Source organism: Lissotriton vulgaris, unplaced genomic scaffold (genome assembly GCF_964263255.1).
Source record: "Lissotriton vulgaris unplaced genomic scaffold, aLisVul1.2 SCAFFOLD_2305, whole genome shotgun sequence".
NCBI lineage: Eukaryota > Metazoa > Chordata > Amphibia > Caudata > Salamandridae > Lissotriton > Lissotriton vulgaris.
This window is the reverse complement of record NW_028246212.1, coordinates 207,212-233,819: the sequence shown is the minus strand read 5'-3', so window position 1 is coordinate 233,819 and position 26,608 is coordinate 207,212. Positions and strand designations below refer to the sequence as shown.

The 26,608-nt window shown below is 51.0% G+C and overlaps 1 protein-coding gene across 1 annotated transcript in view; it reads right to left on the bottom strand.

Moving 5' to 3' along the window:
- Positions 1 to 24,357, bottom strand: part of EAPP (E2F associated phosphoprotein) — a 66,119-nt gene extending 41,762 nt beyond the window's left edge. The window contains exon 1 of the mRNA XM_086949296.1: positions 24,036 to 24,357. Within this exon, the coding sequence (XP_086805422.1) occupies positions 24,036 to 24,136 (101 nt within the window). The 5' untranslated portion in view covers positions 24,137 to 24,357. The remainder of the gene's footprint in view (positions 1 to 24,035) is intronic.
- Between the last annotated feature and the right edge of the window lie 2,251 nt (positions 24,358 to 26,608).

The following is a 26,608-nucleotide window of genomic DNA, read 5'->3' as shown; positions in this document are numbered from 1 at the left end:
GTATAAGGCAAGTGACTGCAATGAGCATTGCAATTGGTGTGAGAATAGTGGTTTACATGGCGGCTGTGCAGGTTATGGAGTGTGCTCCTAACCATTACTTATGAATTTCAGTGTTTTTTTCAGTTTTTAATTTGCATTTTTTAGGAGAATTTCTCAGTTTTTTTTTTTACATACAGTAGGACTGGGGTCTTCAAACTGGGGGGCCTCAAGTGATCCCAGGGGGCGTCAGGCTCTGGCTAAAAGCAGCATCATGCTAATAACAATCCTTTGTTTCAAGCAGGTGTTGAGCGTCAGTAAGCCACTCTGTAATAAGTCATCACTAACATCTTTTGTCATTCATATCCTAGCTGAGAGTATGTGTCAAAAGGGAAGGGACTCCAAATATTCTTCAAAACCACCACTGCCATTTCTTACACTGTGAATACTTTGACACTTCAGTAATGTCTGCCTGACCAGAATAGTATGTTTAGCAAATAGGTATTCACTTGCTTTTTCGAAACGGTAACAGATTGTAACTGCAATGTTTAAATATACCTTGTGTTCAAATAAGTCAAAACGTATTTAAACATTACCAATTTAATAGAATAATTGTGAAAAGTTCTGAGGGGGGGCCCTAATGAATTTTATTTTTTCACGGAGTTGGGGGGCAGCATTAAAAAGTTTGAAGACCACTGCAGTAAGGTGTTAAGACTATATCAAACCTAACTTCACTTTAACCCCTTTCCAGTGAATTGTATGTTTTTTTTTATCATATACAACATCCAAGGTTTCCCTGAACCTAACATTCGGCAGGCAGCCATCCTGAGCTATGTGCAGGCTTTAGCCATGAACAGTGGGAGGTTGGCTGCAATGTCAGGCCTCAAACCAGGCCCTGTGCCCAACCCTCCCCAGATAGCAAACCCCGCCCCGCCCGAACACAACTATTTGTCAGTGAGCAGCAGGGGTTGGCAAGAGGGCCTGGGCAGATGCCCAACATGTGGATGGCCAAACTTCGCTGCACACGGTTGAAGGTTGTGCACAGTGGGATTGGCATCCTGGCCCTACACCCTACCCTCTGCAAACAGCCAACCACCCCTGTGCATCAAAACCTGCAGCATATGGTCTTTGGCCCTGTGTGAGTGGGTCTTTCCCACAGGTCCTTGCCACCAACCAGGTATTGCGCCCAACCCACCACAGGCAGCCAACCCCTTTCTCACAGCCTTTAGCAATGTGGCTGGAGAAATGGTAGTAGGTCTTTGCTTTCGGCCATCTACTGTGTCCAACTCTCCGTAGGTGGCCAAACACCACAGCAAATGTCCTTAAGCTGTGAACAATGGGAGCTTGTTAGAGAGCCTGGCATCAGGCAGGTCCTGTTCCCAACCCTCCGCAGGTGGCGAACCCCTGCTGCAGAGTGCCTTCAGCCATCTGCAGCGGGGTTGACCAGAAGGCCTTCCCTTGAGCCAGGCCTTGGCGTTTCTCACTTCGGACAGCCAACCCCTGCAGCACATGGTCGAAGCCATGCACTGCTCAGACCCAGATATGTGCAGCCAATCCATACTTGTGGCTTTTAGTCAAGATCAGTATTAGTGCTCTAAATATTTCTTTTACGTTTTGTAGGATTTGCAGTGACCATAATGGATTTGCAAATCTTGAGGGCCAGGAGGGTCTGCAGGACCCAGGAAAGGTCCGGGATCCGCACGCACATCCCTCAAAAACCATTTTTTTAATTTTAATATCAGAACATAGCATTTGAAAACCCAGAGCTGGATGCACAAATCTGCAATGCATAAAGGGGGAAAAAGTCTCCCTAGTCCAATGGGGTGGAGATTTTTTTAATGGAGTTGAAAATTTTCAATTGATTTGCGAATCTGTGGATGATTCATAAATGAATGTTTCATTTAGCTCTGGTGTTTTAAAAGATGCTTGGTTGTGTACAAAGAGTTTATGTTTTAATTTCCTCAAAAATACTGAACGGATTTACATCAAACCAACAAAACACAATCTTGAGTAAAGTTCTACCTTAATGCCAAAAATATTGTGACTCAGTTCAGCCGTTTGTTCTGAATCAAAGAGCAGAGAATCCCGTGGGAATTAAAATGAGAAATGACCCGCCCCCCCCCCCACCCCCCCTTGATGGATCTCAAAACTGTGAGATATAACATATAGATATATTACACAGTGGTGGTTGCCATTGTATAGTTCGAGGTAGATCACACTTTCCAGAGGAAGAGGAATTTTTTGTAGTGCTAGTAATTTTGGTGCAATTTTATGAATTTTCACAAAACTTTAATTAAAAAAATGTCATCATCCTCACCTCCATCCTGGAACATTTTGGAATGATCCATCACAGGGGTGGCTAGGTTGCCAGTGAGTAAGGGGCAGAGTCTCAAAATACAATTTCCATAGAGAGAATTAGACAACGATGCAGAAAAAATAGCTAAACAGAATTAGACCAAATTGGGCAGAAAGCTACATCTTTATCCAGAATGCGTGCTTTTTGTGATTTGGTGTAAATCCATTCAGTATCTTTGGAGAAATTTAGGTTAAAAAACAGAGGTACATTGACAGTTGGACCAACGGGAGTCCTCTGGGACCGAAAATTAATGTTGTGTAATTGGCCGAGCAGGCTCCTTCTCCCAGCAGTCATTTGCCTCCTGCTGAACCAAGCTCAGTCCAGTGGGAGCCAGCGCTCCAATTGGCGGGCTGCAACATCAGAAGAAACAAGCATTTGCAATGCAATAGGTCTCGCATTTACGGTAGTTTAAGCTATTGGCATTGGAAATGACAATGCCTTTTATTTAAGTTTTAAAAACCAAAACATAAAATGCAAGGCATTGTCATTTACAATGCAAATAGCTCAAACTTGTGTAAATGCGAGACATCTTGCATTGCAAATGCTTTGTGGGGTCCCAAAGTAAATAAAATGTTTCATGTCCTTTACTGGTTTAAGAGATCAAAGAAGAACATGTTGCCCAAGTTCTGGTAGGTTGAAGAAGAGGGATATGGAGCACTGATGAAGATTGGCAGATAAAGATAATGAACAGGTACCAAGGTAACGCGCAGGTTTGAAATGGCTTGTGAACATAAGCATATGTCATTCTAGGGAAGGTGGTGGAGTTATTAGTAGATCTGTACAGTATGTTGTATACTATCTATTGCAACGAGGGAAAAATACAACAAATATCTCAAGTGTATACCTTTTACATTAAAGCACCTACTTCGACGCCTCGCCGGGGGTAGTGGGCAATTAGAATACAATACAATACTTATTCATTATTTTCTTGTCTGTCATGGACGTACATTTCAGTATGTAACGGTAAGCTATCTGTGCGCGCGATGACGGACAGCAACACTGCAGCTTGTAATGGTACAAATGAACTAGCAGTAAACGCAGCCTAAATATGGACAGTGAAAACTATTATAGCACCTGCTTCGGATCCTGTAGGTTACTTACTAGTTACTCATGGAAGCGCCTGGTTGAGAGACGCGGTATACTACCTTATTCCTGCAGCGACCGGTAGATGACGATGAAAGCCTGTGCGTAGTCTCCTTACCAGTGCACGAGCCCGTTCTTACGTCAGAGCGCTCAGCCACGGGAGGCACCTGTGTGTGCTCGGAACCGGGCAGGGATCCTGGGAGAGATCTTGTGCAAGTCTGAGGTAAAATCAGTGCCAGGCGAAGCAGTGATTTCTATGCTCCAGTGCAGATGCGGTCTCAGTTGCTGGCGGCGTTTCGCTGAATCTCTCGAAGACGGGTTTCTCCTGTAAATGTTACAGGTTCTGAATGGGACGAGCGTAGAGGAGCTGGGAACTGCTGCCCAAGGTGCATGTGATTAGATGGCGTTAGAGGGCCAGGGAACTAAGGAAAGTTGTGTGAACAAAAGTCTGGCGAGTGTGTGAAAGTCACAGCGTTACACTTTAAGTGGTGTGTTGGAATAGCACATATTTTCAACGCAACTATCACAGCGGACCTCTTCAGCCGCGGAGCAGTAAGTGTACCGCAGCGGTTGGTAGGTTACCGGGCTGGGGGGGAGAAAGGGGAAGGGAGGAAGCGGACACTCTTGCAAGCAGAGAGTGATGTTGGCCCTCAAGAACTCTATGATTAACATCTCCCCCTATCTAGAACGCGCACACTGTGACCTAAACCCGGCTTAGATCGAGCGCGCGAAAGTGAAAGCGTGGGGGGAGGGCGCAAAAGTGCTGACATCGCCAGAGAAGAGACACCACTAATATGGAACCAGAAGTCGATGTGTAAATGAAGGAGAAATTAGTATGCGAAATAGCAAGGAAGCACGAGGCGTGACGCGTCGCAAGTTGTAGCGTGCACATCTCCTGTCCTGCGAGTTGTTGAGCAAGGAAGCAGGAGGCGTGTTAACGCGGCACCAGCCGTACGCGTGCACATCTCCTGTCCTGCGAGTTATGGTAATGCCGCCGTACGAGTGCACAACTGCTGTCCTTTGTACACGTGCACATCTCCTGTCCCCCTTCCGAACCCTTCGACAATAGATCTCGCCAAGGCGAGCACCACATGCGCTGCATCGCTAGGCGAGACCTAAAAATGGAACCTGACATTACAGGACACAGAGACTCAGTCCACATGTACTGAAAAGGTTTAACCAGCATTGAAAATGCAATAGGTCTCGCATTTGCGAAAGTTTAAGCCATTGGCATTGTTAATGATAATGCCTTTTTTATCTGTTTTGAAAACCAACACATAAATAAATTGCATTATCATTTACAATGCCAATAGCTAAAACTCTCGCAAATGCGAGACCTGTTGCATTGCAAATGCTTGTTGTCTTTGGTGTAGAATGCATCTGGGGACGATGATATGACTTGTAGCTTTGTGTTTTTTTCAGGAACAAAGGTAATGTGGGAATGAATAAGAGAGGACGCAAGGCTGGCAGACGTGCTGAGCTGCGGTGAAGGTGTGCGCGGCCCCGGCCCTCCCCCTGCTGCTGGCTGCTGCCTCTGCCTGCTGTCGCTGCCTGCTCGTGTCCCGGCACTGGGCTCCCACCACCAGCCCTGCCCGCGCCACCTGCCCTCCGAGCTCCACATGCGAGTACCGGCTCTCGCCGCCCTGCCTGCCCGGGCCTGGCCGGGCACCCCTCGGGCCGCCCCATCCCGGGCCCCTCTCGGGGAAACTTTTCCAGCTCTTTGCCACTTTTTCTCCAGCGTTTCCCTTATTTTGCTTAACGAAATGAAAGCCAAATATGTATGCATTCACTTCTGCCCTCGGGGCTATTTGTTATAATTACGAATAATTAACTCCAACCCTATCCCCAAGATGATTTAGTTTTAATTTGCCTGAAAATTCCGCTGGCGTGCTCTTGGTGTGCAATGTGGTGGCGGGCTGGGGAGATGGACGTTTTTATGTATTAATAGATTCTGAAAGCTGCACACCTTTTGCTCCAAGATGGGTAATTGAAAACGTAAATTTTATGTGTTTTAACATCTTCTGGATACCAGTTTCCCGTGCAAACCTTCAGTCGCTTTGGGCTGCGTTTGACATGCTCTTTGTGTTTTGTGTAATATTTTGGCTTTCAAGTTGTGTTCGGAATGTCTAAGAGCACAGGTCGTCCAGTGTGGTCCTCCGTTGTGGCGCTCACAGCCACAGGCACCTTCTTTCCTTTGCAGTTCCATGGCTGGCTCTTACTCAGAAAGTTTGTGTTTTAAAAGGGCGCGACCAGCAGCCCGGGGAGACCCCCCCGTTAGCAGCTACTGTGCACTGGGGGGCGGGGGTCATTCTCCTCATGTATAGGAATGACCTGTGCTCACGAGGGCGCTGGCGTTCCTCCGCCCCGAGATCCAACCCCTGCCCTAGGCAGTCTGAATTTTGTTTGTTGCAGTTAAGGCCTCTGGTTGGGGGAGTATTTGTAAAGCGCTGCAAGACTCACTGGAAGAATTCAGGCGCTACGTCATAATTGATGGTCGCGTTTATGTGGAAATGTTACTGCAGCCCAGCCGTGAGTTCGGGCTTTCCTGCAGATTTCCGTTCAATATGAGGATTGTTGTGCATTGTGGGCAGTGCAGCCGGCAGAGTGAGCGATGCTGGGATGCTGCTGTCTGACATTCCAGCACTGCCCGGAGCTCACACCTTCCCTTTAGAGTGAGCGGTGTGGGATCTACATCTCCCAGCACTGTACGCTCCTCGTCACTGCCCGGTGCTCACGGTTCCTTCTCAAGCTAGGGGTGCTGGCACTGCCTGCTATCACTCCAGCACTGCCCTAGCAGGGCGCTAACCCCCTCTAGCAGAGGTAGTGGCGTGGGGTCCCTGCACATCGCCAAAGCCCCCTTCTACTGAGAGAGGGGTGTCTGGTTCACACTAAAAGTTATGCCCACGGACAGCACTGTGCGTCCCCTGGCATCCCTCGCACCTCTTGCTACAGGCACCATTTGGGTAGCTGATATGGACAGAGGCAATTGGCACCCCCTAAGCGTGGCCAGGTGCCAGGCACGCCCTAGCAAACAGCGGCTTGTGCTGATGGGTGTGTTTGTGAACCTGCATACTCCTCGTGCACGCAAAACACTGCCGGTGGGGTGCGCTATCCAGACACCCATTGTGAAGGCACCCAGCCGTGAGGGTGCCCATCTTCCTGCCCGGGGGTGGGGTGCACTATCCAGACACTCAGAGTGAAAGCCACTTCCACGCGGCCCGTGTGCCCCTCCTGCCGAGCCGGGGGCCTCGGCTCCTAATGCCACTCAGAGAGCCCGAAAACACGAGTTAAAAATACCGACAGACTGAACAATCCTTCACACATCCTTCCCCGCGGGGTTAACCCTGCAGAGGGGTAAAGTGGAATGCTCCTGGTACTTAGCGACCCGGAGATTAATATGCTGCACAGGCAAGCACGCGCACGGCCCTGTGTCCCCCCGGGAGTCTCCCTAAAATGGGCGAATGAAAAATACGAGCCAGGGAGGCAGCAGAGCTCGCGTGGGTGGAGGAGGGGTAGGTGTTTACCTCACCACAGCGGCTCGGAGAGAAGCGAGACTGCGTGCCCTTCTCTCTCCACCTAAACAGAGGCGCGTGATCCGTCACTACAGGCCCAATCAGAGAGCCGGAGTGGCGCGTACTGCAGGCATGAAGGCAGCATGACTGAGCTTCAGCTTGCTGAACTGTCCCTGAACCTTCCCTGGACAGCCTCATCAGACAAGCTGATAAGAAAAGTATTCACGCCGGCCGGCCGCAAAGCAGGACACTGTGTCCGGAGGGGCTGTCCAAAAAACGGACAGGGTGGCACCCAAAAACACTTTCCATGCTACCCAACGCTGCCACGCCCAGCCGAGACTAAAAATACCATAAGGAGGCAGGATAGGGGTACTGTGACCTTGGGCCCTTGTGAGGGGGAGGGACATTTTAGAGTGTGGGGTTACAGAGCCTAGCCCGCTGCCAGGCCATGTGCCCAACTCGATGTGGGTGGTTGGCCACCACTGGAGTGTTGGGTATGGCTATAAGATCTTACTTTATGTGGGGGGGGGGGGGGGGGGGGGGAGGGGGAGGGTCCCTAGGAATTCCCCAGAAAAAAAACTGTATGTACTTTTACAGTTATGTTTGGCAATATCTTACTTTACACACAAAAAATCTCAGCATTCCCTGAAAAAAACCAAAGGTTAGAGTTACGTTAGTTAGCTGAACATGTCAATTAAAACGTAACAGTATGAACTAAAAAAAAAACACTGATATTCACCAGTTTTACTTTACTGAGCTAACTAGAACTTGTGCCCCCACCATGCTCTGCTTATGACCTCACAGATAGCAACACTCATGATATATTCAATTACATCACTGGGCATGGTGGTGGTACAAGTTCTAGTTAGCACACTTCACTTTAACTGGTGAATTTCAGTGCAGTTTAAAATGTAAAGGTTTCAACAGACAGGTCACACACACAAACTGGTGAATTTCATTGCAGTTTAAAATGTTGGGTTTCAACAGACATGACACACACACACTTTAGAGCAACTGTAGTAATAAATTCAAATTTATGTTTACTACTACAGTGCAAAGCTCAAATTTGAATATACCCCCACAACACAGCAAAACTGATGTTATAGCCCCAAAGATTGCATCTAAGATTTGCTTTACAAATTGAACCAGCTCTGCGAAATCTGTAAAAAAAAAAAAATCAATTACAAACTGAGTCATGTTTTCGTTTTTACAACAACACTTTATTTACAACACCGCTAAACTTTATAGTGGGGTTTGTTACAGGCATTGGTCTATGGCCATCCCCTGCGCTCAACCCACTGAGCACGGCCATCATCTGTGTCCAGCCCGACAGGGCCAAAGGGTGTGCCCAGCAGGGGTTTGTCTACTGCCTGCGTCCCAAAAAAACTGTGTGCACCCAACCCCGCTGCGCACAACCTCTTAAGCTCACCTTCTATGTAATTTATTTGTCCCTGTAGCCTTTTATTTAACACTTTGTGAAAGTTGTGAATTAAATCAGAGTAGCGATTTTTCGGAAAAAGGTAGTCAAACTCATTGCTTAAAATGGTGGCTGATAAGATCGCAAATGTGTTTTGAGTTGTGACTCAGGCAGTTTCCTGTTTTTTCCTGGTCCATTAAAGGAATTTTCCAAATCTCTGGTTCTCACCTACCACTATCATGGGGTCAGACACTTGTTATAAGGAATCACTTTTCCTGTGGAATTTTTTTTCCACAGGGAAAGTCATCAATCAAACTTTATTCACGATTTTCAAGATGGTAAAATAAAATCTATAGAGATATTGACCAGCAAATCACATTTGTGAAAAAACTCAAACGTGAATGACAAGAGTTGAGAATCTATGTATCACAACTTCAAATAAAATGCCATTGTTATAACACAGTAAAGACCCCGATAGAAAAATTGCATTTAAGTTATAAAGCTCGTTCATCCATCAAAATCATGGCCAGTATATAAACAACAGCTCTACAGCTTCCACTTCACTGCCCTTCTGTTTGATGAAACATTTTCTAAAAAGCTATCACATAGGCCCAAATGTATGCTGGATAAAACTATAAAATCATCACTAAACTGGCCCCTAATGAAACACAGTCATTCTCTTGCCGTGAAATCCCCTCCATGTCCTGGATTAATGTCCAGGCATCAACACTAATCAGAATAGAATAAATTAGGCTGGTCCAATTTCCAGATCTAAAGGTTTTCTTGCAGAGGTATCTGAGGCAGTGCAATCATTTTGTTTTTTTAAATGTAGGTGACACTTCAGCAGTTCTAGTGCAAAACTTTTCCCTTTCTGAGATTTTCTCAACACAGCACTAGTTCTGGAAAGCCGGAGGCTGTATCCTCATCTTTGATGTCTTTTTTAGGTCTCGGACTGCGAAAGACTGCGCACAAGCTGGCGAGATTTAATGCTGTAGAGTGAGTTTCACTCGCGAAGTTAAGCCCCGCCCCTCTTTTCCATTGGCTGGCGTCACCGTTCATGCTAAACGGTGGCCAGCCATTGGAGAGAAGAGGTCCTAGTGACGTTCTTCTTTCTCTTTAAGCCCCGTCCTTTTCAGACTGGGTTCCTTGACTTACTGCTGAAGTAAAAGTTTTCTTATCTTCTTTATGGGTCCAGATGGCCCCATAAAGAAGATAAGGAACCTTTTATGTCAGCAGCAAGTCAGGCTGAGGCCGTCTGAATGGGACGGCTCTGAGTCTCAGTTTACTTTTTTTTTTTTTAATCTTCTGGAGTTCACATTGGACTTCCAAAAAGAGCGTTGGCATGTCTGCACTACAAAAGAAACATAAGTGCCTTATTGTCAGGCGCCATATGTGTGTTACTTATAGAAAAAGCCAGAAGACTTGAGGCTCATTCCTAGCTACCCTGTGCATTTCCTTAGTTTTAACGTTTTGAGGAAGTACACAGGTAGGTTTGACAGCGATTTCTGGTTCAGGGGCTAGAATATACAATTTAGGTAGTTGCTGGTCACATATCCTCAATGCCCAAGCACAGACAGCAACAGCTGTAACCCGCGATCACACACCATTCTCGTTGGGCTACAAAGTCTTCCTCCAGTAGGAGAGACTGGGATCAAATCTAGGGTGACCAGATGACCCTGTGTCACTGGGACACTACTTTTCCATTCCTAAATTTTGCTTTTATATACCACTATTATGATCTGGTTCGGTTTTCTCAATTACAATTAACGAAGACTACAACTCCCAGAAATCACTGATACGTAAAAGCAAAGTCCAAGAATTGAAAGTGGTGTTCCAGTGACATGGAGCATCTGATCACCTTATTTATTTATTTATTTTACTGATTTGTAGAGCGCATGGCTGCCCGTGGGCGTCCCAGCGCTAATGACAAGGAACCGGCTGTAGGTGGACCTCACGGGAATAGCCAAGTTTTAAGTGCTCTGCGAAATGAAAGAAGGTTAGGTTGAGCTCTGATGTTGGGGGGTAGAGTGTTCCATAGTTTGGAGGCATTGTATGAGAACAATCGACCGCCAGAGCGGGCCTTCCTAATTCTAGGTACAGAAGCCAAGTTACAGTTTGAGGATCGAAGCGTTCTTTTGGTGGTGTGAGGTGTGATGAGGTTTTGTAGTATTGGTGGGGCCTTACCGTGCAGGATTTTATATGTGGTACAGAGGGCTTTGAATTGTATTCTCTCCTGAACGGGGAGCCAGTGTAGGGCATTCAGAGCGGGTTTGGCTGAACAGCGGCGGTGGGTTCCTGTGAGGATGCGAGCTGCGGTATTTTGTACTGTCTGGAGTTTTGACAGTACTTTTTTAGGTGCCCCCAGATATAGGGCATTCCCGTAGTCCAGGCGAGACAGCACAAGGCCATGGATTAGGAGTTTACGGGATTGTGCTGGAAGTAGGGGTAGAATTTTCCTCGCTGATCGTAAGAGGCCGTGGCATGTTCCAGCTGTTTTTCTTGCCTGGGCGTAGAAATTAAGGCCTTCGTCTAGCCATATACCCAGGCTTTTAATATCTTGTTTCGGGACGGGAGGAGTACCCATGCAGGGTGGCCATAGGGATTTAGAGTGGTAGAGAGATTTGTTGCCCAGGATCATTATCTCTGCCTTGTCGTTGTTCAGTTTAAGGTGGGAGATGTTCATCAATTTATTTATTTCAATTAGACAGGTTTGGAGGTTAGGGAGGGAGTGGTCTTGCTGACTTAGTGATACCATCAATTGCGTGTCGTCAGCGTAAGTTAGCAGCTTGATCCCAAAAGGGGCGACAACTTCATCAAGGGGGGACATATAAACATTAAAAAGGGTCGGGCTCAGGGACGAGCCCTGAGGGACCCCGCAGCTGGTGGCCATGGGCCTGGACGTGAAGTTGCCATCTGCTACCTGGAAAGATCTGTTCTCAAGAAAGGATTTAAGCCAAGCCAGGGCCGTTCCCACAATTCCAAGCTCACTGAGCCTGTGGACCAGTATTGAATTTATTAAAATCAAAACTGCCAACATCTCCATAGAGCTGTGTTATGATCACCCACCACAACCGGTTCATGTGAGAGGTTACCATCTCAAGGCTCAGAGAAAGGACAGGTGAAACACCACCCCTCAGCTCCAATGCCCGCTACATCCCCAGCACCATGTCGATTTAGGTGAAGTATTTAGGGGAGGTGCGATGGAACTCAACAACGTAATCCTGCCCAGATCCGACAATAAATCTTTCAGGGTATTGGGTTAATGAACCTAATCAAGAATAAAAACGATAAAAACTATTCCAGTCCTATCATGGCTACACCAAAGAGCCTCCCTAAACTGCAAAAAGTGTCATCTCATAGACCCCAGACCCTCTGGCCCACAGAAGCACTTGTCTCAGCACTTGCTTGAGACACCAGAGGCCTCATGAACCACAAGGGTAGTTATCCCAAGCAAAGCAGCTTCCCTTCAACTGCAAGAACACTTAAATCTGCCGCAAACCAGCTCTGGGTATCAAGTGCAGTCACGCGTAAGCTCGCAGGACATCTGCACCACAAAGACAGCCACCTGAAATCTCACAACCAGAGAACCACAAGAGGTGTTGTCTCAATCAATCAATCAATCAATCAATCACAGCATTTATATAGCACACTACTCACCCAGAGGGTCTCAAGGTGCTAGGGGAGGGGGGGGGTCCGCTACTGCTCGAACAGCCAGGTCTTGAGTTGCTTCCTGAAGGCGAGGTGGTCCTGGGTCAGGCGGAGGTGGGTCGGGAGGGAGATCCATGTCTTGGCGGCGAGGTAGGAGAAGGACCGTCCCCCTGTGGTGGCTCTTCGGATGCGGGGGGCGGTGGCGAGGGCGTGGCCGGTCGATCGAAGCTGGCGTTTGGGAGCGTAGAAGTTGAAGCGGCTGTTGAGGTATCCTGGTCCTTGGTTGTGTAGGGCTTTGTGTGCGTGGGTGAGGAGTCGGAAGGTGATTCTCTTGGTGACCGTGAGCCAGTGCAGCTCTCTCAGGTGTCCGGAGATGTGGCTGCGGCGGGGATGTCCAGGATGAGTCGTGCTGAGGCGTTCTGGATCCGCTGAAGTCTTTTCTGGAGTTTGGCGGTGGTGCCGACGTAGAGGGAGTTGCCGTAGTCCAGACGGCTGGTGACGAGGGCCTGGGTGACCGTCTTCCTGGTCTCTGTGGGGATCCACCGGAAGATCTTTCGTAGCATGCGCAGGGTGTTGAAGCACGACGAGGAGATGGCGTTGACTTGTCTGGTCATGGAGAGGGTGGAGTCCAGGATGAAGCCCAGGTTGCGTGCGTGGTTTGTTGGTTTGGGTGCGCTGCCCAGGGCTGGGGGCCACCAGGAGTCGTCCCAGGCGGAGGGTGAGGATCCCAGGATGAGGACTTCCGTCTTGTCCGAGTTCAGTTTCAGGCGGCTGTTCTTCATCCATTCGGCTACCTCTTTCATCCCTTCGTGGAGGTTGGCTCTGGCGGTGGCGGGGTCGTTGGTGAGGGAGAGAATCATCTGGGTGTCGTCGGCGTAGGAGATGATGTTGAGGTTGTGCTGGCGTGCGATGTCTGCGAGGGGGCTCATGTACACGTTGAAGAGGGTTGGGCTGAGCGAGGAGCCTTGAGGAACGCCGCAGATGACTTCGGTGGCTTCAGATCTGAACGGGGGGAGGCGGACTCTCTGTGTCCTACCGGCGAGGAAGGAGATGATCCACTCCAGTGCCTTCCCCTGGATTCCGACGTTGCTGAGTCGCTGCACTAGTGTACGGTGGCAGACAGTGTCGAAGGCCGCGGAGAGGTCTAGGAGGATGAGGGCCGCTGTTTCTCCGTTGTCAAGCAGAGCTCGGATGTCATCGGTGGCTGCGATCAGGGCGGTTTCGGTGCTGTGGTTGGCCCGGAAGCCAGACTGCGAGATGTCGAGGGATCCGTTTGTCTCGAGGAAGGCGGCCAGCTGCTTGTTGACTGTCTTCTCGATTACTTTTGCAGGAAACGGGAGCAGCGAGATGGGGCGGTAGTTCTTGAGGTCGGTGGGGTCGGCTGATGGCTTCTTTAGTAGAGCGCTGAGTTCGGCGTGCTTCCAGCTCTCCGGGAAGGTAGCGGTGTCGAAAGAGGTATTGATGATGTCCCGCAGGTGGGGTGCGATGACAGCGTCGGACTTGTTGAAGACGTGGTGAGGGCAGGGGTCGGTCGGAGATCCGGAGTGGATGGAGTTCATTGTGCGGACGGTGTCTTCGGTGCTGATCAGGGTCCAGGCGCGGAGGGTGGTGGTGGTGGGGGGCAGTGGTTCGGTCGTGGCGTGCGTCGGTTGAGTGCTGAAGCTGTTGTGTATGTCCGCGATCTTGTTGTGGAAGTAGGAGGCGAGGGAGTTACAGAGGTCTTGCGAAGGGGTGATGTTGTTGTTTCCAGCGTTGGGGTTGGAGAGCTCTTTGACGATGTTGAAGAGTTCCTTGCTGTTGTGTGCGTTGTTGTCCAGTCGTTCCTTGAATGCGGTTTTCTTGGTGGCGTGGATGAGTTGGTGGTGTTTTCGGGTGGCGAGCTTGAGGGCAGTCATGTTGTCCGATGTTGGGTCTCTGCGCCAGGTTCTCTCGAGGACTCGGCAGTTCTTCTTGGAGCTCTTGAGTTCGTCGGTGAACCATGGGGCTTTCTTGCTACCGGGTCTGCTAGGCGGGGTCTTCAGAGGGGCGAGGTCGTCTGCGCAGTCGCTGATCCACTTCGTGAGGTTGGTGGCCGCTTGGCTGGGGTTCGTTGCGCTGGTGAGTGGGTTCTTGCTCAGGGCGGTCGCGAGCTGGTCGGCTGTGATCTTGTTCCAGCTTCTGCGTGCAACCTGTTGCTGGTGGTGGTGCATCGTGGTCCTTCTGAAGTTGAAGTGGACGCAGCTGTGGTCCGTCCAGTGGAGTCCGGTGGTGTGGCTGAAGGCGATGTCCTTGCTGGATGAGAAGACGGGGTCGAGTGTGTGTCTGGCGTAGTGGGTGGGGGTGGTCACCAGCTGCTTGAGTCCGAGGTTTGCAAGGTTGTCCAGCAGGGTGGTGGTGTTGCTGTCGTTGTTGTTCTCCAGGTGGAAGTTGAGGTCCCCGAGGAGGATGTAGTCAGCGGAGGGGAGGGCGTGCGGGCTGATGAAGTCGGCGATGTCTTCGCTGAATTGTGTGCGTGGTCCCGGGGGTCTGTAGATGAGGGTGCCTCTGAGGGTGGTCTTGGGGTTGATGTGGACCTGGAAGTGCAGGTGCTCGGCGGGTGCGAGGGCGTCGTCGGTGTTGGTCGTGATGCGGATAGTGTTCCTGTGGACGATGGCGATGCCTCCTCCGGTGTTGTTGATGCGATCCCTTCGGATGATCTTGTAGCCGTCTGGGATGGCGATGGCGATGTCGGGCGCTGAAGAGGCGTTCATCCAGGTTTCCGTGAGGAAGGCGACGTCTGGTGAAGTTGTGTCGAGCAGGTTCCAGAGCTCGACGGCGTGTCTGTGGACGGAGCGGGTGTTGAGCAGGATGCATTTCAGGTGGCTGCTGCTGTTGCTCGTCTTGGTCTTGGTTGGTGCTGGAGTAGTGCAGGTCCGGATGCAGGTGAACTTGCAGGAGTTGCAGCAGAAGGGTCCGTGTGTGCGTCTCGGGGTGGCTCGTAGCATCCTGGGATTCGGCCGGCGTTGAGTGCGCTGAGGGTGGCGGCGTCGTACGTCCGGCGGGTGGGCTGGGGTCTGCGGGGGCCAGGGGTCCTGGCGCTGGGCGCGGTCCAGGAGCGGACGGGCGCAGACGGGCGCAGACGGGCTTACCTTTGGCGCTCAATTGGTGCTCCCGCTGCGCGCTTCCGCTGCGTGGTCGCTCTGGGGACGTCATAATAAGGGAGCCGGTCGGGAGGGTCTGCGGGGGGGCGGGAGCCAATCGGCTGGCGGGGGGCGGGGCCGCGGGCTAGGGCGGCGGGAAAATCTGGCACGGGCTCGGCGGCCCTCGGGTGGCTGGGGTGTCGGGAGGCTGGTGGGCTCGGCGGCCCTCGGGTGGCTGGGGTGTCGGGAGGCTGGTGGGCTCGGCGGCCCTCGGGTGGCTGGGGTGGCGGGAGGCTGGTGTGCTCGGCGGCCCTCGGGTGGCTGGGGCTGAGAGCAGGAACGGCACAGGAGCGTGGGGGTGACCAGGCCAGGAGGCGCAGTCAGAGACCGACAGCATCGTTTACTTAAAGAACGGTCACACATTCTCCACAATCTCACTCAAAGGCCAGAAGCAGCCACCTCACATTATCCCTCCATCAAGAGTGGTTACTTACCTGTGGCCAGCAGACCCCCTTTCACCACAAAAGCAGTTACTGTGGTCCTGGATCACATGAAACGCCATGTCAGAGCCCACAGCCCTGCTAGGACACAAGAACAAACTTCTCAAACCTTGCAAAGCCCATAGACTACAACAGCATTCGCCCAAAGCTCACAGTATCCAGTCAGACCACAAGAGGGGACACGTGATACGCACTGCCTCCTTCGACCACTGTGTGCGCTTCAAACATCGCTGTTAACCAATTTTCACTTTGTCAATGTATGTTGGTTTTTGTAAAACTTTATTGTTTGGGACTAACAGTTACTTTAACCCCTTTCCATGGCGCCCCACTGAGAACAAATGCTCTTTTCATCCGGTTATAGCAGTTGTGTAAGGCGAAATGAGAAGTTAATATAACACCCAGGATAAAGTGCTGCATGGCTAAATACTTTAAAGTTTCCTAAAGGCGAGACCGTTGCATTGCAAATGCTTGTTTTAGAGCTCTTTTGGTGATGAAGTATTAAAGACTCAACAATCAGTAAGATTAGATTTTCGAAGACATTTCGATCATGTCTAAATTGTTAGAATGCATTTACTAATGCTTTTATAATAGACCTCATATTAGATTTTTGACGGGTAGAACATAAATATTCAATATATCTAAAAACTTCTGCCGTTATGTAGCTGTCAGTCAGTCTTACATGCAAGAGTGTTCATGGGAGCATTCATAACAGGTAGCCGATGGGATTTAATGTGCATTGTAGCAGAAACCAATGTTACTAGCGCCCCCGTCCCAGGAGAAACCTTGTTTGGTGGCTGAGATATGATTTTGTGAAGCAGTCTAACAAAAGTTCTGCTAAAGCCCATATCTCTTGAAAGCTGCCAATATTGCTTGGCTTGACGAAGGGATGCCAGTCAGCGATTTCGATCATAATGCATATTCCTGGAATGTACTAGGTAAGAAGTGGCTAGAAGTTGTTTTTACTCTCCCCTGTTCTACTGGAGAAATAACCTCACACTGTGTATTTAGAGCTGCAACAGTGAGAATACTAAACAGACTGGGCAGTGGTGTTGGCAGGTTAAATTTCCCTATAGTGCCCAAGGCGGTCTGGAGCCATGCCTATAATAACTCCACAGTACGCTCATATGTGAAATCGATATTGGTTTTCGAGAACCATGTTTTAACCACTCATTTTGTGTTGCATTGTTGCAAGCAAGTCCTTGTCTCGTAAAAAAAAAAACAACAAAAAAACAGAGGGGGGCGTGGCAAGATGGCGACGGAGTAGGACGTGTCTCCGAGTCCCTCCAGCGCCAAGATTCATCAGCATTGCCCAGCACCTCCTAGGAGCTGCTTCCACCCGTGATTCTTTCCCGTCTGGGTGCCCGTTGCTGCAGAGAAGCAGCTGGTGGTCCCTTTTCGCCGCTGACTCGGTGTTCGCCGCGGCTGGTGGACGGAGCTGAGACGTGGCGGGGCCCGGGCACTGGCATGGGCCTTGGCGGCAGGAGAGCCCGGGACGGAGAGAGCGGGAAGGTGCGGGAGCGGCCTGAATGGAGGCCTTTTGAATCAGTGCGTGTAGGTCCCATAATCGGTGGGAGGCTGTGCCGAGGGTACAGCGGCGGAGGTCACCGGTACCCGTGACTGTGTGGAGGGAGCCGGGGCAGGACCGCGGCGGCAAGGCGGCATCGCCCACTCGAGGCCGAGGCTTCTGTGCCTGTGGAGGCCGTTTGACTTGGCGGAGCTTGTGGCCCCCTCGCGACGCCGCTGCTGGTCTCGGCCGCGGGAAGGGCTGTCGGAGTGCGGTGGCGGCAGGAGTTTGCAGACAGGGCGGCGAGAGAGCGGCGGAGGGGGGGGGGGGATCCCTGCATGGGGGCTCTGATCCGTCTGGTGCCGCCCCCGAAGTGCGACAAGGGTATTGCAGGCCCAGAGGCAGTGGAGGGCCCACGCCGGACTGGTTTGCGGCCTAGAGTGGCCTGGTCTGCGGCCTAGAGTGGCCTTGCCCCTGGAGGAAGCGTTCTGGCCTGGCCGGCCCGGAAAGCAAGCTGCAGTGGTGAGAGCAAGCGGCGGTGGAGATGCCCCGTGGTCAGAGGGGTGGGAGACGGACTGCTCTGCGGCCTGGAGAGGCCTGGCCCCAAGGAGAAGAGTTCCGGCCCGGACTGCCCGGAGAGCCACTACAGAGTTGAGAGCCGGCGGAGGGGGAGGTGCCGGTGGCCAGCGGGGCAGGAAAAAGGAGTTTCGCAGACGCCGGAGTGGAGAGGCCTGCCTGTGTGAGTCCGAAGCTGGTTCGTTCCCCGGTGCCGGCGGCTGACGTGCGGAGGCCGGAGTGAGGCAGTCCACATTCGGGAGGTCCGCTGAGCCCCTTGAGCGGCCTCCCTGGCGGGTCGAGCAAGACGTGAGGCCCCTGCATTGCTCCCCACCAGTGTTTGCTGGAGCGGGGCCACGGGAGGAGAGGCGGAGCGGGCTGAAGGTGTACCTGAACTGTGGGGTGGACAGCGGAGAGGCCCTGAGCGGTCGTGGTTGCACTCCTTGTCTCCTGAGTGCCCTGAGTGCAGGGTTTGACGACAAGCGGCATGGCGGAAGCTAGGCTGAGGAAGGATAAACCTGGCAAGGAGGGGTTGCCGAAGGGAACACCGCCATCTGTGTCCCCAGTGGCCGACAAGTCGCCGCACCGGGGTGCGAACTAGGAACCCGCAACCAAGGCCTTCATGATCGAACTCTTCGCGGCCATTAAAGAAGATATCTCGAAGCTGCGCCCCCAGTTGGCGTCGGATCTGCGGGAAGTGCAGAGACATGGATGGCATAGGGGACCGTGTGGCGACACTGGAGGAGCACGACTTGGGGTCGCGGAGGACATACATCAGCTCCAGCAGGACGTTATTCGGCTAACAGAACAGAACCTAGATCTCCAAGCCCACGCCAAGGACCTGGAGAACAGGTCCCGCCGCAACATCAGAATACGTGCGGTACCTTGGAAGGGTGAGGGATCGGACTTGAGAGAGTATGTAGAAGCCCTTTTTAAACACGTCCTCAATGAGGAGGATCTACAGGAGATACGTATGGACAGAGTGCACAGAGTTGGATTGCCGCGAGGTCCAAAAGCGTCACCCCCGGATATACTGGTCTGCGTCCATGATTTCCAATTGAAAGAGCGGATTCTCAGGAAGGTGCGCGACTTCAATCCCCTACAGTTCCGGGACCATCGTCCCCAGCTGTTGCTGGACTTAGCGGCATCTACACTACTGAAGCGGCGTGAATTCAGACCTGTTACTGCTCACCTGCGGGAGCAGGGCATGGCCTACTCCTGGGGGCACCCCTTTCGCCTCATCTTTCGATGGCAGAATAAGCTGGTCCAGGTTCGGGCCCTCACGGCGGCCATGGGAATCCTGGGCCTAGAAAGTTCGGACGCCGGGCCCGGAGGGGAAGACACATCTACGAGGCGACTACAACGCTCCCCGGCCTGGCAGAGGGTGGGCAGGCCCGTGACGGTGGGGAGGGCCGATCCGTCTGCAAGCCTTTAAGAGAGAGGGGCTGGTGTGGCCTCTGTAGCACTGGTGACTGAGGCTGAGACGGATGGCGGATCAACAGCTTTGTGAGGTCCTAGGAGGAGGGATCGCTGGCGGAGAGGGTCACCCCCAACAGGTACCACGTGTACTCTATGTTCTTCCTTGAGAGACAGTCCCATTATGGGAACTGGTGGGAAATTGACGGGTGTCATGACCCCCTGCCTTTGTGGCCTGACTTGCGAACTGTTCTTGGGGGCTCCTTTTTTGTCTTATTTTGTTCTGTCTTGTTGAGCCTGGGTTTTTTGGGAGTTGGTAGGGATCGGGGGAGGGGGTGAAAGTGGGGGAAGGTGAGGGGGGGCAGTGGTGGTAGCGAGGGATTGTTCGTTTGCACCTTTCTACATCTGGAGTGTGATGCATGCATAGGGAGGGGCGAGGTGTGTGGGAGGTTATGGGTAGAGGACGGACGGAGCGGGGAGGGAGGAGTTTCTAAGATTGAGCGGTCCTGGGGCGCTTGCTCTGGTTGGGGGAGTGGGGGCTGGATGTGTCGCGACTGTGGTGACAGGTGCGGTGGTGAGCGAGGGGTCCCTCCTGAAGCGTAGTGTCAGGTGTCCCGTCTAGGATGCCGCTCACTTTGGGGACGTGGAATGTGAAAGGGCTGAATTCTCCCCAGAAACGCCAGAAGATTTGGAAATATATCCTTGATCACCAGTTAGACATAGTTGGCCGCCAGGAAACCCACTTGTCTAGATCGGAGGAATCGCGCCTTAAGCATAAACAATTTCCTCTTATTTATAAGTCCTCGGCCCCCACAAAGCACAGGGGAGTGGCGCTTATGTTCCGCTCGGTCTTGCACTTCCAACCTGTGGGCGTTCAGAGCGATAAAGAGGGCCGTTGGATCATGGTCAAAGGCATGCTGCGTGGTAGGCTCTGCTCTTTTCTGGTCTTGTATGCTCCCAACGCGAATCAGAATGGGTTCCTGCAGGTAAAATTTCATCACATCTACGTGTATAGTACATCACACAATGAATGTCATAGGAACACATTTTTCTACGAGTAGGCCAAAAAGCGACGCGTTTCGGAGGATTACACAAGTCCAACCTCCTTCTTCAAGCTTGCTACTAATCTGTTCCGACACGGTTATCAAGGTATACACAGGTCGATGTTCATGATAAAGAATCTATTGATAAAGGATCTTGACATTACTTGCATCCCCGGGATTCAAAAATCTCCTGCACGATCTACGTGCAGGAGATTTTTTAATCCCGGGGACGAGATTGGAACATTGTTAACCAAAAGGAATACGGAAGATTATAGGCTACGTCACATTGACTAAGGATTTGTATACTGCAACACGTGAGGTCTGTGACAACCCAGAACATTTCACGAACAGGCCCTGTCTGTCATCAGTATCTTGGATGTTTAAAGATTGGAGACGCGTCCCCTCTTTAAATCTAAATGGCAGTGGGCTTTTGTTTACATTATATTGAGTATCGGAAGAAGAGATCCTTTATCAATAGATTCTTTATCATTATCACTTTATGGCCCACCACTGCAGCTCCTTAAAGATTGTAATCTGCAGATTGCAGAGGAAAGCTTTAAATATTTAGGTATCTATGTGACACCTAGCCCTGATGAATTCATAAAAAAAAATCTCATGCCCCCCTGGAACGTCTAAAACGTGATACGACACTGGCACACCTTACCATTGACACTGCTTGGAAAAGCAGCACTTTTCAAAATGATGGCACTTCCACGGTTTTTATATGCCTTGGAGAACACCCAGTTTCCTGTACCATTGAGCTATTTTAAAGCAATAGCGGCAGAAGTCTCCAGTTTACTATGGGGGAACAAACCGGTACGCGTTGCAATGGATAAACTGGTCAGAGACTGGTATGATGGAGGCATAGCTCTCCCAAACATACAATTATACTACTGGGTAGCACAGTTAAAAATAATCAATCAATGGATACACGCCCCCACAAACAGACCCTGTGTTTCAAGCGGACAGATACAGGTTAGGGGAAGGCAGGCATTATGACGGCACTATACACCAAAAAACGGTCTACCCCACTAATTGGACCAACAGCACATACAGTCAACATATGGTACACAGCACTTACAAAACTGGGCTGGCAAGGGGTTATCACCCAACTCACTCCGCTCTGGGACACACAAGGGCTTGGGCGACTCAGAAACAGTAAAGGGTTCCATAGATGGGACGCAATAGGCATCTCTACAATGGACGACTTACGGATTAAGGGCGAGATGACCACGTCTGAGTACCTGCAGGAACAATACAAAATGGCATCCTCTGAAGTATTCAGAAACATGCAGATCAGGCATGCACTACAGGCAGTTATACCACCCGACACTGCATTACCGGAGGCTTCTCCCCTAGAGAATAAGCTACTGACTGATTATATGCACAAAAAGGCCACCTCACTCACCTACCGTAAACTAGTTAACAATTTACCTGACCCAACGCAAGCACTAAGGCAAAAATGGTCCTTAGACTTGGGGGATCTCGACGATACAGATTGGCAAACGGCACTTTCATCCGCATGCGAAGTGGCAATACCTTAACGATTAAGATTAGTGCAACTCAAGATTCTACATCGCACATACTACACCAGATTGACCCTCCACAAAATAGGGAATGCTCCACATCCATTCTGCCTGCGGGAATGTGGGGAAGAAGGTACGTTCTACCACACCATATGGCAATGTCCAAAGATTGTACCATATTGGGTAGCAGTAATGAGAACTATATCTCAAGTAGAGGAAGTATCATTGGTACCAGAACCCAAAAGATGCTTATTAAACATATAGGAGCCCACTGATCTTAATCATCCAGCACAGGTCTGGGCAACCCTTGGGATGATGTTTGCCAAGCACAATACAGCCAGATTGTGGGGTTCAGGATACTCACCAACGCTCAATGACTGGTGCAAAGACATGGATGGGGCCATGGTGGCAGAAAAAGCGACATATGTCAACCGAGGATGTCCCCAAAAATGGGGGAAAGTCTGGGAGCATGGAATAAGTATAGGGGGTATATTTGTGATCCACCCAGGTTGGCGACTGATGAGATTTCAGACTGAGGGGAGTGGCGGGATAAACAGGCGGTATGGATTATCAGATGAGCTATTTCTTGTACCACATATAATGATGATGTGCATAATGTCGATGGAACTTGTACCAACTAACAGCGATAAGTTTTTAATTTGTGTGACTTTACTCTGCCCTGAACCTAATAAAAAGAATTTAAAAAAAAAAAACTGTGGGTCAGTGTGATGATTTTTTTTTATCTACCTAGATTTTATGCTTAGTTGATTTCCAGTGTACCATAAGTAGCGTGGGTGAGATGTTGGTATGAATTAGCTGTTTCAGTGCGACTGTTTGTAGAAAGAAAATGAGGAATCATGTCAATAGTTATAACGCGTAGATGGTCCACATCATCAGCAACTACGTTTACATACGTTGTGCGAGATAAACTCCACCTTAGTGACCATGGGAATGCTCACAAATCTATTAGTCAGCAAGGGATTCTCTTGTTTTAAGTCATATAATTGTATAAGTCTCACGCAAGGGATCGTATAGAATATATTAAGAACCCACGATCTCTTCTACGGGTTGAATGAATAAATGTCAGACGATAAATCTACAAGGGCAAGAGTTGTGACTCTATACGGCAGAGACACACAAACGTTTTTGCCCTTTCAAACGTACCTGGCACCTTTCATATGTGTATTTCTCAAATATCACTGTATAGATTTACACCAAATCAACAAAAACATACTTTGGGTAAAATTCTAGTTACCCCTGCCCCCTCACTTAGTGTTGGGGGGGGGGGTCTCCTGTGTGTAGGCTCTCCTTAGGGGACTCACAGAACTCCCACTGCCTCCTCACTGAGTATGTAGAAGCTCTTCCTGATGTACTCACAGCACTCTCCCTGTTATACTCACAGTACTCTCCCTGATGTACTCTCAGTGCTCCCCTCTTCACTGAGTGTGTAGCGGCTCTCCCTGATGTACTCATTGCATCTCACCCACTCTCTCAGAAGGTGTACTGGGGCTCTCCCTGGGTGTAGACTGTCCCTAGAGGGGGGACTCACAGTACTTCCCTCCCCTCTCCTCAATGAGTGTGCAGGGGCTCTCCTTGGGTGTAAACTCTCCCTGGATGGGGGGGGCTCACAGCACTCTCCCCAACCTCTCAGCAGGGGCTCTCTCTGGGCGTAGGCTCTCCCTGGGGTTGGGGGCTCACAGTATTCTCCCTCACCCTCTCAGCAGGGGCTCAATCTGGGCGTAGGCTCTCCCTGGGGTCGGGTTCACAGTACTCTCCCTCTCCCTCCCCCTCTCATCAGGGGTGCAGGGGCTCTATCTGGGTATAGACTTTCCCTGGGGTCGGGGCTCACAGTACTCTCCCCACCCTCTCAGTAGGTGTGCAGGGGCTTTCCCTGGGTGTACACTCTCCCTGGATTGGAGGGGGGGGGGGGAGAATCACTGCACTCTCCCCTGCACTGTCAGCAGGTGTGCAGGGGCTTTCCTTGGGAGTACACACTCTCTGGATGGGGGGAGGGGGGCTCACAGTACTCTCCCTCACCCTCTCAGCAGGGTTTGTCCCTGGAGGGAGGGCTCACAGCACTCTCCCCGGGGTCGGGGTCACAGCACTCTCCCCGCCCTCTCAGCAGGGGTTCGCCCTGGAAAGGGGGGGGGAGGGGGGCTCTCATAGTACTCTCCCCACCCTCTCAGCAGGGGTTCGCCCTGTAGGGGGGGGCTCAGAGCACTCCCCTGCACTGTCAGTAGATCTGCAGGGTCTCTCCCTAGGTGTAGGCTTCTCCCTGGGTGTAGGCTCTCCCTGGGGGACTCACGGCACTCTCCCCACCCTCTCAGTGGGTATTCAGGGGCTCTCCCTGGAGGGGCCCCGGGCCTCCTCCCCTTATCTGGCGGGCGGGTGGGGGCCTCACCTGCTCTGCCCCCGCTCCTCGTCACTCGGCTCTTCCAGCTCGTAGGGGTCCGAGTCCCGGAGGAGGCGGCTCAGGGTGGGCAGCGGGACCCCGGGCTCCATGGCAGCTACACTTCCGGGTTGCGCCCCCTCTCTGACGTCACTACCGGACACGCTTCTCAATCGTCACTACCGGACACGCTTTTCGTGCGACGACATGAGCTATCTTCACAAAACACCCTCGGGGACCGGCTCGCGGCAGGGAGACCGGAGTCCCGGCACAGTCACCGCCCGGAAACAGAGAGAGGCCGGGAGAAGGACCGGGAGCAAAGACTGACACTGACGACGGACTCAAGCACAACCGGGCAGCTAAAAACAAAGAAAGGACTGTAAACAGTGTGCTAGACACAGAAGAAGGACTGCCGACACAACCGGGACGCTGGAAACAAAGAAAGGACTGTAAACAGTGGGCTAAACATTGAAGAAGGACTGCAAGCACAACCGGGATCGCTGGAAACAAAGAAAGGACTATTTGATTGATTTATTTAATGCGGGTTTTTTTTGTTATAATTTTTTATTGACATTTTGAAAAAATTGCATCATAAGTACAATAAAGTTAATAATAACTTACAATTTGAAATTTAATGCGATTTTCTATAGCGCGAACATTACCCGACGGTGTCAGAGCGCTTTACTTAAGAACTAGTTGCGATACATAAGGATTTAGGATTACATGAGTTACATAAGAGATACAAACAGAAACAAGCATTAGAAATGCAATAGGTCTCGCAGCATTAGAGTTAGTGCTTTTAGAATTGTTAATGGGTTTTTTTGTAAATCTTTAGCATGAGGTTGAGGGTGAGTGAGGGTGAGTGTGAGGGTGAGTGAGGGTGAGGGTGGGTGTGAGGGTGAGTGAGGGTGGGTGAGTGTGAGTGAGGGTGAGTGAGGGTGAGTGAGGGTGGGTGAGTGTGAGTGTGGGTGAGTGTGGGTGAGGGTGAGGGATTGAGGGTGAGGGGTTGAGGGTGAGGGAGGGTGAGGGGTTGAGGGTGAGTGAGGGGTTGAGGGTGAGTGAGGGTGAGGGGTTGAGGGTGAGTGAGGGTGAGGGGTTGAGGGTGAGTGAGGGTGAGTGGGGGTGGGGTGAGTGAGGGTGAGGGTGAGTGTGGGTGAGGGTGAGGGGTTGAGGGTGAGGGGTTTAGGGTGAGGGTGAGTGAAGGTGGGTGAGGGGTTGAGGGTGATTGAGGGTGAGGGGTTGAGGGTGAGTGAGGGTGAGGGGTTGAGGGTGAGTGAAGGTGAGGGAGTGAGGGTGAGGGGTTGAGGGTGAGTGAGGGGTTGAGGGTGAGTGAGGATGAGTGAGAGTGAGGGTGAGTGAGGGGTTGAGGGTGAGGGGTTGAGGGTGAGTGAGGGGTTGAGGGTGAGGGGGTGAGGGGTTGAGGGTGAGTGAGGGTGAGGGTAGGTGAGGGGTTGAGGGTGAGTGAGGGTGAGGGTGAGTGAGGGGTTGAGGGTGAGTGAGGGGTTGAGGGTGAGTGAGGGGTTGAGGGTGAGTGTGGGTGAGGGTGAGTGTGGGTGAGGGAGGGTGAGGGGTTGAGGGTGAGTGAGGGTGAGGGGTTGAGGGTGAGGGGTTGAGGGTGACATGGGCGTCCCAAAAGTGGGGACCCCGGTCAATTGCAGCCTCTTATGTGCCGTTGGAGGACGATGAAGGCATCCCACGGGACAGGTTGTTCAACGTCCTCAGCCCAAGAGGGTCAGCAGCTGTTTGCGCTCACACGTGGGAAATGGGGCCTCCTCTGCCACAAAACGCTTAGAAGATCAAACAAGCAGCTCAGCTAGTATTCTAGCACTGATCAGGACCTCATGTCAACACTTTGACTGCGGGTGACATGCCTGGCCGCCATCTTGAATTGTCGTGTATTCCGATGAGCTGCAATACAAGTACGCCTACTTCTCGGGTATACATCATAAAAGCATAACGTTCGTACTATCGGCAGGGCTCGGCACTACGTAATACATATGAGGCGAAACCTACTATTTTAACATAATGTATTTACTGTTATACCTAACAATTATTAACTAAGATCTTAAGAGTAATTTCAATGATTTAGTAACGTTTGTAGTACTTTACGCTAATGTGCTCAAGAAGTACCCCATTCTAAAATGGCCGCTAGATTTGCAGTTTTCGGTCATCAAACCCACGATAACCAACATCAAATTGGTTTCTATCTCAGTTAAGGCTCATTGAAGTACAACCTTTGTATTCCTAGTTAATATATGTTTATGCAATCAAGAGCATTTCGAAGCGGCCGTCACAGGTTATCAACTTCAACTTTAGCCTCTCCTCAACCGCGCCTTCCCTCTATCTGCAATCCATTCAGATCGAGTAAGACACAATCCATGTGGCTCGGGGAGTACTATAAAACTGAAAGCGTTTGTGATTGGCTGTGGTAGAGCGAGCGCTCACTGTCCGGCTATCCGATTTGCTGTCATTGTGCGTAATTAAATATGCTTTGCTACTGTGTTTGTGACTGGCTCAATATTCCATGAGCAGCTGTGCCATTAATACAAAACTTTTGAGGAAGGACTGATGAGTAATGGAGCCTG